The sequence below is a fragment of the Anticarsia gemmatalis genome, chromosome 10 (genome assembly GCF_050436995.1).
Source record: "Anticarsia gemmatalis isolate Benzon Research Colony breed Stoneville strain chromosome 10, ilAntGemm2 primary, whole genome shotgun sequence".
Lineage (NCBI taxonomy): Eukaryota > Metazoa > Arthropoda > Insecta > Lepidoptera > Erebidae > Anticarsia > Anticarsia gemmatalis.
In genome coordinates, this window is record NC_134754.1 from 556,909 (window position 1) to 566,707 (window position 9,799).

Sequence of the window (9,799 nt, forward strand, 5' to 3'; positions counted from 1 at the left end):
TGTTTCAACCTCTACACCCACACATATTTATTTAAATGTACTTGACTACGACTAAACACAATAAACACTAACCAAAGTGGACTTCCACATTCTCTGATTGTAAGATTTAGATAATATAATGTTGTGGATGCCACTTATCTCTAACACCCAATTGTACGAACATATTTGTGTATGCCTCGATGTAATTATCAAGCACTGGCCAATTGTAGACTGAATGAAAGAGCCAATAATTTTATTTAATTTTTAATATACAATACAGTTGGCTGTGATCCACGAAGCACAAAACACACTTACATAGTTTTTTTTACTAATACTGTACAATATGATACTAAAATTTACAATGTTTACATCCTTATTTTGAGTTTAGAACTATACTTGGAAGCTCTGAACTCCTATTTTATGTAGAAAAAGATCAGGCCTGGGCAGACGAGGGATTTGTCTACAGATAAAAATCCTAAATCAAGAATCGATACATTTAACCGTTTGGGTTTCAATACTTTACAAGAGATATATCTTTTAGGACAGAAAGTAGGTCGAGGATTGTCCCTAGTTTGCGCAGGCCCTTTCCTTGCTGGAGAACGTTACTTCATGCATTTAGTAGGAGGTTGGGCCGACCTAGCGACGTAGTTATCTTTGCCGCCGCTAGCTATGTGGGTGAGCATGGTAGTGAGTGTGCGACAAGGCCTGCCAGTCATCCGCCGCGGGTCCAAGTAGGGCGGCGCCACGAAGTGAGCCACTTTACCTACGCCTGTGATGTCCATGTGCACCCAGTCACCGCAGATGAAGTTCTGAAAAGGTTAAATGTTCTGAGAATATGGGACATTATAAAAGACAGAAACGTAGGACGAGATTTTATGTGATTATAGTCCAACAAGCTTTGCAATCGCCTCATTTGCATTACATCCATATTCTAAGTCCTGGGTATTCATATACGATATTATGTTCCGATAGGCAGTCCCTCCATGTAAATCCACTGGTATTTAACTACATCCGGTGAGAGAGGAAGCCGACTCCAGTATAGTTGGAAGAAAGGCTAGGCTGTATATCGGTAAGATTGTTATTCGTTCTTAACTCAAACATGAGTTGATGTTCGTGTTCATCATGTAATGAAGTAAAAGGTCGAGTTAAAACTTTTTTGACTCGATTCTTTTTTAGCCATTTCCTACCTCCAATAATACCTCTAATAACTAGCAAACAAATAATAGTAGGTACCTACCTACTTTTGCTGTGGGCGTTAAACTACGCATCTTACTAGATATTTACTCATTGGTCTTAGTTGGCAATCCCCTAAATAATGTAAATGACTCGAAACTCATCGATATGTAACTGCCAATGAGTAAAAAGTATTTATGCATAAAATCTCGCCCTTTTCCACGAGCATAGACGAATTCAAACGAACACTATTTGCTTCAAATAATAATAAATACTTCAAAATGAAACATACCTTGAGAAAAGCGGCACCGAGGCACGGGGTCGCGTGACCTGAACCTTTATTTCTCAGGTCTACAGCTGGATCATCTGCAATAATAATTGGACAACATTGGTGTTTAGTTTAGCTGATCACATAACTATTATGACACTTTTATAATAAATAGCCAAATACCAGACATATTCATCTTAATATAGGTTCGAAAGTATATTTCACTCTATCACGTCAAACCTAGGCAGAAACTAGTTCGTAAAAACAAATAAGATAATCATTGTGTTACTAGAAACACGTATGAAATATGTACCTATAGTAAAAAGTCCTCTAACCAAGTCATGTATTACCACTATTTAGCCATAATTATATCAAAGGTACATACTTCATTTTGAGTATATTTACTCGAAAGTGCTAGATCACAGAGCCGTAAAACGGAATAACAAAAAAAAAGTATACTATTTAGTTTTTCTACTGCCCGCTAGATGTCGTCACAAGTAAGGTAAAACAACATCCCCATGTAAGCAGCTGACTACACTAGATGATTTCATTAGCAGTTTTTATCTTTACAATGATTCAGAAAGATAGGTAGATAAGTGACTGACTAGAGATCTGCGCATGGTAGTACTGCCACAGCGGGAAGCGCCAGGGCCGGTCGCCGCTGAGCGCGCCGGCGCGCCGCACCACCCTCCACGCGCTGTCGTTGTTGCTGAAGCAGCCGAACGCGCCGCCGCCCGTCGCCATCAACACGCCCTCTGATACATTATCGTATACATTAGTAAGACGAAATAAACGTAGAAACAGAAGCGTGGTAGCAGTGGCATAACTATAACCCCGGTAGCCGTAAGTTCAAGGGAATCTAATTTTAAAGCCGAGAGACTGCTCGAGCTGAAGGTCTCGGGAATTTGTTGCAATCGACACCATGCCTGGTAGAGACTTGATAGTCTATAACCTACTATCTATTTAAATTTTGAAAGAAATGATACTGACTGGTGAAAGTTGCAACATCTACGACCAGCGAGGGTTTGTATACGGCTTGACCATAGACTAACGCGTCCGCCATCATCAGTCTACCCTCGAAGTCGGTGTTCTCGATCTGAAATATATATAATAAGCATAATAGACTTATTGTCTTTTATTTTCTTCATCAGTATTGTAACATTCAATGCATAAATTATGAAGATGGCAGTATAATTTCAATATGTGTTGAAGGGCACTTTTTCCTTTAGGCGAAGCGGCACAGTGTCTATACAAGTTGTAAGTTATGTTGAGAACAACTGACCTGTATGGAGAGTCCATTGAGCGCCTGTACGACGTCGCCGACCTTCATGCACTGACCGCTCACCATGTTCTCACACAGAGGGATTACCACGTTCACGTTTATTGGCACCTGCAATTCAGATCATACAACTCTTACATTAACAACCGGTTACATTACTTTTAAATAAGCATCAGTTAGTAGTGGAATTCTAACAGACATTAAAATCCTTTCGAAAAACAGCTAAGGCATGAATCGCAATGAAGTTTTCTGAACAGTTCTGAATAGAATGTAAAGAATCTAACTGTCGGCGGAACACAAGGGAAACCGCGACCGGAGACTGCGACCGCAACTTAACGTAAGATCTGTATCCTGTCTGGATCTCTTATGCGAACTGTTTTATATGATGACCTAAAGCCAAGTAACCGTCGCGGTCTCACGTCTCGGTCTCCCGTTTCTGTTGCATTGCGAACTGCCGCCCGTAGGAGTTTAACTCCTAAGAAAGTAAAACAGTTAGGTGTGTTAATACCAAAGTACCTTGAGTCTAGCGAGCGCATCAAGACTGGCGAGAGCGACCGCAGCGCCGGCCATGCTGCCGCGGTTCTCTGTCATCGACTCGCACTCCTTCAGGCATAGACCGCCACTGTAAAATGAATTAGGTAGGTACTTAATGTTATTGTGCGAGATGGTAACCACAAAGGAAAATAAAATTAGTAATGAAAGATTGACGTGTATAAATTCTGTATTAGTCATTACTAATTAATTTGCAATGTGTAATCTAATAAAGCCGATAGGGTGTATTTTCTTTTAATTTCGTAATCGGCTGAAATAGTTATACTTCCGCCATTTATATTTCTCAACAGTAGCCTGTAGTTTGTTAACGTGCCCGGTAAGAGGTAATAGGTTGACTCCATATTACACGGGACTAACACTATCAATGGCGGAACGTAGATGTATTTAAAACACCTCTGTCTACACCTTCAAGTATACCAGGCATGATATTATGTATGTATATTAAAATTTATCCGTCGAATTTTTACCTGTCAAAAGTAACTCCCTTAGCGACAACAAGTACAGGCGGCGATGAGTCATTCCCTCCCTTGTAACTGCACTCGAGGAACATGGGCTCGGTGCAGGAGCCGCGCGCGACGGCCAGGAAGGCCTTCATGCGCTGCGCCTCGATCCACTCGCGGTCGTGCGCGTCGATCATGATGCCGAGACAACAGAGACGATCTATTGCAGCCTGGAGGTAAAATATGCTGGTTTAAAATCATGAGGCAGCGACAAACAACGCCATCTAGTGTCTTTTGAAGAAATTAGTATAGATGTAGAAAATAACAAAATTAATGATTAATCCAATCCGCGCTTGGTTAGCGTTGTGAATTCAAGGCCTGTACCCTCACTCATTATGGCGGAGACCCAGACCCAGCAGTGGGGCATTAAAGGGTTAAAAAATACAATCATTACGCTGTCGCATTACTCACGGCAAGTTACTCGAATCTATAACGTTTTATTTAGGAATTTATTAGTTATGCATAATACGAATGTCACAATAACAATAATTAAATTGCGCTTAAAATCGATACGATTTGGTACTACTTATTGTTCTTCTAAATCTTTTTTGATCATTATGTTAAACACACAAAAAAAACGTACACTATTTAGTCAAAGAATATAACTCCAATGGAGAATGTTACTAGGTATGCCAAATCGCTTTAAATTTTGACACAGTATAGCCTGTATGTATACATTAAAACTAGTTTTTGTTTGAGGCAAAAATACCGAATAGTTTTGATTTTATAAGCATTCAAAGTTTCGAAAAATATCGAGTCCCGCTAGCAGCCGCGCGAGCGGCTGTTACGTCATACTACATTGCCGCGCCGCGCGGGCCGCGTCCCGCTTAGTATTTTGGTAGTCTTAGTATAGCTTGCGTAGTATTTTGTTGTGTTTTCGTCCGCTTATGTATAAAATAACTTATAATAATAGTAAATACTATTCGATTAATAAAATGGATAAAGGATTTGAAAAAGGGCAATCGGATAAGCTACCTGAAATAAATGGAATAATGGTTGCGAATTATTTTGAGAAACAAATAGAGGTTTTGTTGCCTCCAAAATCCTACTTAATATAATAAATGTGAAAGTTTGTGAGAATGTACATATGTACGTATGTCACCGTATGTACGTATGTATGTATGTAAGTATGTACGTATGTATGTACATATGTATGTATGTATGTACGTATGTGTGTACGTACGTACGTATGTATGTATGTATGTACGTATGTTTGTATATGTATATATGTAAGTATCTACGGATGTTTGTTACTTACTCTTTCACGCAAATTTGACTGAACCGATTACGATGAAATTGGATATATAGGTAGCTGAAGACCCAGAATAACACATAGACTACTTTTTATCCCGGAGTTCCGAAGGATCGGGATTTACGCGGGAAGGGTTTCCATGCGGACGAAGTCGCGGGCCGCTTCTAGTATATTATACATATAAGTACCTAATATGTTAGATATTTACGATCACTGCATATTATTATGAAACAATTTTTAACCGAAATAATCGCGTACGTATTTATTTTACATTTTTCCTGCCACTGAAAAATCATAAACTCGCGATCAATCCGGTTAGAAATTGTTTCATTATAAGATGAAGTTATTTATTATTACTTATTTACTTACCTACATAAAATTAAATTACATTTAAGTACAACATATGATTTCCCAGTATTTGAATTGGACATTTTTAAAAGTATTTAGGAATAATTTCAACACATTTAGCGCGCGACCGCAAGCGGACTGTGTGAGCCAGACTGAGCAAGTGTAGAGTGACGTCACACCGTCACCGAGAGCTAGCGTCGTGCGGTTTCAACTTGTTTTACTTATAAATCGAAAACGAATTGACGTATCGAAGTAATTCTTTCACCAGTATTTTTTATTTTTAAACGAGAATATGGAGTGCTAGAAATCAAAATTAGGCAACATTCTCCATTTCATACAGTAATTAACAGGAGTATTATAGCAATATGTTGAAGGTCCTTTATGTGACTAAGATCGGAAAATGACGAAACATTTTTGTATTCTTACTATTCTCCCAACATTTGAGGGTATTAGTACCAGTCCTTATACTGTAAAACTACAATCAACAACAGACCTGTGCCACATCGGCCGGCGTCATCTTGTTAGCCGGCATGTCGGACAGGTAGCGCGCCCAGTTCTGTGCCCGCGCGCGCACGGCCCCCTCGCGCCACCGGTCGCCGCCCTCCGCGCCGAACGGACCCACGTTGCAGGCGGGGCGGCGGTCGTCCGGCGCCTTGAACAGGTCGAACCTGGGGGGAAATATTTAGAAAGATATTAACAAAATTATAAAAAAGGAAGCAAAGTGGTGATGGCTTTTATCGGTTTGGCTCTTGAACAGGCTATGAAAGTGACGGAATAGAGAGTAAACTTGAATATTGTGAAAACTGCAAAGTTAGCTGGTTTTAATTATACTAGCCGTCGCGTCTTGCCCAAATATCAACTAGAATAGCTAATAAATTATTTGGGTTAGCCGGAAATGCGAAATGTCTATTTTAAGTTCTAAATGATTAGGATTTGATTCAGTTAGTCAAAAAATTTTAGTCTTCCAGTTGATTGTTTTATTATCCCTTAACAGGAGCTGTTAAACCCTTCCATCTTTCCCTTATACAAAAACTGCCTTATTTAGTATTAATGCAGAAAATCGACATATTAAATTAGTTAAGCGACATGTATAAGTGAGTTTACCTCCAAGCAGCAAGTTCGGCAGCTTCAGCCGCAGCGTCGGGCGCGCTGCCCACGTCCACGAGCACGGCGCCGCAGCCGCGCTCCATGAGGCGCCGCACGCCCGCGCCCGCGCACCAGCGCACGTTCTCCTGCACATACATACATATATACGTTATGTATTAGATAATTTAGATACTAGTGGTTATGAGTTATTGCTGGTGTATTGTTTCAAAAGGATATTGTGAGTTGGGTGCTAAGTATTTTTGAACACACAAAGCACCTATAGTCATTGTAGATGATCTATTAAAATCTCCTTAACTTATTGCAGATGATTTATAGAGAGTTAATTGAATTGAGTTAGCTGAATTATGTAACTTAAATGTATATGAACATTATGTGTCCCTACTGTTCATGGCAATCAATCAAAGCCTCATGCTTCTGACAGGAAAATTTTGCAGTGAGACAGTTAGTGGTTCCCTTTTTATACCTACTTGGTAAAATAACTGATACACGCTATTCAGTCAAGTGAAATTCAACGTACCCTAGCTTCATCGAGTGACTCCAACTCGCAGTAAGCAGATTCTTTGGGACCCATCCACGACAGCGCCACCGCGGTGAACTCCGGCAACACATCTGTCACTATGAAGGCTTTACCTCGTTTCAGCTCGTCAGACAGTCTGGAAAATGTAAATTGAATGTGAATTTATATACCTATCAACTTAGGAAGGAATTGAAACATATGTATGTCCAAAATTAAGTACGATGAACTATGTACTGCCGACATCATTGCATCAGCGTCACTTGCTGTGTCTGTCTGTCTATTTGAGATAATCTCAAAACGCTGATTGGTTTTTAATTTTATTTACATTTTACGATAAAGTTACTGATTTATGAGGAGGCTTCTGTTTAATGAGAAAAAACTAAGACCTCTAAGAAAGAAACCCACTGAAAATCTCCATGAAGGACATTAATTCTTAGAATGATACATACTGATTCATATACTGAGATATCTTGCCGCCGCTCTTTTGGTCCACTTCTTCAGCAGCCTTGGATAGACTCAACTCCTTATCCTTCTGATGAATGCCGAGAACCAGACCTTTCTGTAAAAATATAGTGATGAAATGACAGAAGGTTGCAAAAATATCTATATAGGATTTTACTATACATTATCTAGTTGTAAGCCTAGAGGGGTTAAACCCTGATTCCAACATACGACCCAAGCCGAAGTTGGAGATTTTGAAAAACCATTTCAAAGAACTCTTTTTGAGAAGAGAACAATAGAACAGGTGATAATTATATTCAACTACCCACATAACTTTGAAAAGTCAATGATCTGCTCACCTACACTTGAACCCGCAACCACTTGCACGAAAAGTGAATCCTAAAACCACTAGACTATGACAGCTATCTATTAAAACATTACACAAAGAGAACAGTATGAACAACTTACCTTATTGCTATCAAGCTTCAGTTCGAACTCTCCGCAAGAGTCATCCTTCTCCGGTGGCTTAGCTGAACTACTACATGATCTAACAACCAAAGCATCACTCTTATATCTTCTCTGTATAGTATTTCTTACACACGATAATAATTTTGAAGACCTCATTTTATAAAAAAATAACAAAATTATGTTTGTATCAAAATATGTGAAAAATGTAAGCCATCTAGAATTGAAAAAAATATATTGATTTTGAATATGGAACTGTGTGGTGGGGTAATAAATGAACAACTAATTTATAAAAGGATCTTGCTTGTTTTATTAGTGTTAGGTAGGTGTTTAATTAAATTCTTATTTAAAATATATCATAATCAAGTAAGTTAATTATAATTTGTGGTTATAGTAATTTGTAGATGTATAGATTTCTAAAGTGCCCTTCTTTTTTACAGTTTCTTGTATTAGTGCATTAATTTTATATAATAAAACCTATTTTTTTATACAAGGCTTATTCAAAATAACTAAGTAGGTAGTATTCTAATGACGTATAAATTTTGCTGTGAATAAACTGTATAAATGATATTAGGTGACTCTTGGTTTTTGTAATTAAACTAAATATGCATGTATAAATTAGTTTTTATTTCCAATATTAATTTTGAATGTAGTAGTTTTAGGTACATGTCTAATAGTCAATGAAATTCTAGTTGCTCTAACTACAGTACTATTTTTTACATAATTATCTGAACACATATGCAGGTTAATCACAGAATCATCTAAAACATCCTCATGTACTTCTTCTATACAATGTAAATAATTATTAAAAAGGTCATCTTGTAATATTAACAAACTCCTTGGTTCTAATAAAAAACCAAATGCAGGGTTTGGGTTAGCTGAACTATTAGTTCCTGGTTCTAAAAACCTTAAAATGATGTGTGAGCCCACTGATATTGTTGTAATCGTTGGATAAAAGAGATCTCCATCCAAATGTGGCATGATTCCCTGTCCAGGGTGGTACTCATTCACCAAGACGTGATTTGGTCTTTTCCCATCCATCACATTAACATCATGTACTTTTTCTAAGTAGTTATCAAGCCAGGTCGGTATCTGCTCAGCTATCATGCCCTTTTTATGAGGCACTCCTCCCCAATTCTGCAGTCTTCTGTTCGAAAGCTGAGTCCATTTCGGCTTCGGCGTCGAATAAATGCTTGATAAGATCGCCTTCTCCTCATTCTTATTTATAAATTCTGATATGTAGTAGGCGGTCGGCGGTGCCTAGAGATAAGAATTCAGTTATCTACTTTGCAACGATTGATCTAAAGTTCTAAAGTTAACAGATAACATCCTCGTCCAATACTTACAAGTAAAACTGCTATAAGTACTCACAGTGTCCACTTTGTAGTTTTGAATATTCCATTCTTTAGAACCCATTTTCAGTTACGACTGTTAATTTCAATTATTTATTGGTGTAAGTTTTTTTTTTATTGTTTTTAAACTTTTGTGACGGACTGTTTGACATTTGTTTTGTAAAGAAATTACATGACATTTGGTTATTTTGACAATAGTTACGATTTTGCTTGTTGGATATATTACAATAAAGTTCAATAGAAAATATTGATGGATTCCATTGTTTTATAAAATGGTATATATTACAAATCTTTTGTTTACAATCAAAAAGTTAGTTATTAGTCTCAGGCCTAAAGGACATTTATTTTATAATCATTTTTCTTCTCTGTAGATAGTATAACTAAACGCAAGTTAATACGAGCATTGCCTTAACAAAAAAACATGTCAAAAATTTAGAATTCTACGTTTTGTTCTCTCAAAAGTTCAATATTTTTTTTACAAATAGTAATTGTTCTTAGGCATTAGAGCTTGAAATACCATTTTATCAAGCAAATCCTAATAGATCTGATCGTATTTATAAACAAAC

At 37.7% G+C, this 9,799-nt stretch overlaps 2 protein-coding genes across 3 annotated transcripts; both read right to left on the reverse strand.

The window, feature by feature from the left end:
* Positions 1-227: 227 nt before the first annotated feature.
* On the reverse strand, positions 228-8,125 carry LOC142975920 (cytosol aminopeptidase-like). Its single transcript, XM_076119069.1, has 12 exons — positions 7,885-8,125; positions 7,425-7,534; positions 6,976-7,111; positions 6,456-6,583; positions 5,845-6,019; positions 3,719-3,921; positions 3,216-3,321; positions 2,703-2,810; positions 2,411-2,516; positions 2,026-2,175; positions 1,445-1,518; positions 228-788 (listed from the first exon to the last, which is right to left on the reverse strand). Exons 1-12 carry the CDS (start codon positions 8,038-8,040, stop codon positions 582-584), a joined length of 1,659 nt encoding a protein of 552 aa, XP_075975184.1. The 5' UTR covers positions 8,041-8,125; the 3' UTR covers positions 228-581.
* A 136-nt stretch (positions 8,126-8,261) lies between these two features.
* LOC142975921 (putative RNA/DNA demethylase ALKBH6) lies at positions 8,262-9,542 on the reverse strand. 2 transcript variants are annotated; one of them, XM_076119070.1, is made up of 2 exons: positions 9,253-9,532; positions 8,262-9,141 (listed from the first exon to the last, which is right to left on the reverse strand). In XM_076119070.1, the coding sequence occupies exons 1-2, from the start codon at positions 9,295-9,297 to the stop codon at positions 8,500-8,502; spliced, it is 687 nt and encodes a 228-aa protein (XP_075975185.1). In that variant the 5' UTR covers positions 9,298-9,532; the 3' UTR covers positions 8,262-8,499. The 2 variants fall into 2 exon arrangements, 1 of the variants encoding a protein (XP_075975185.1); XR_012959634.1 differs by having other exon boundaries at positions 9,004-9,141; positions 9,228-9,542.
* Between the last annotated feature and the right edge of the window lie 257 nt (positions 9,543-9,799).

Excerpts from the sequence above, each read along its gene's own strand:
- LOC142975920 (XM_076119069.1), bottom strand. The coding sequence starts at position 8,040 with ATGAGGTCTTCAAAATTATTATCGTGTGTAAGAAATACTATACAGAGA. Across the intron at positions 2,811-3,215 it reads ATGCGCTCGCTAGACTCAAG|GTGCCAATAAACGTGAACGT; the intron begins GTACTTTGGTAT and ends TCTGAATTGCAG. Across the intron at positions 2,517-2,702 it reads TCAATGGACTCTCCATACAG|ATCGAGAACACCGACTTCGA; the intron begins GTCAGTTGTTCT and ends TATATATTTCAG.
- LOC142975921 (XM_076119070.1), bottom strand. The coding sequence starts at position 9,297 with ATGGGTTCTAAAGAATGGAATATTCAAAACTACAAAGTGGACACT. Across the intron at positions 9,142-9,252 it reads AAAACTACAAAGTGGACACT|GCACCGCCGACCGCCTACTA; the intron begins GTGAGTACTTAT and ends TCTTATCTCTAG.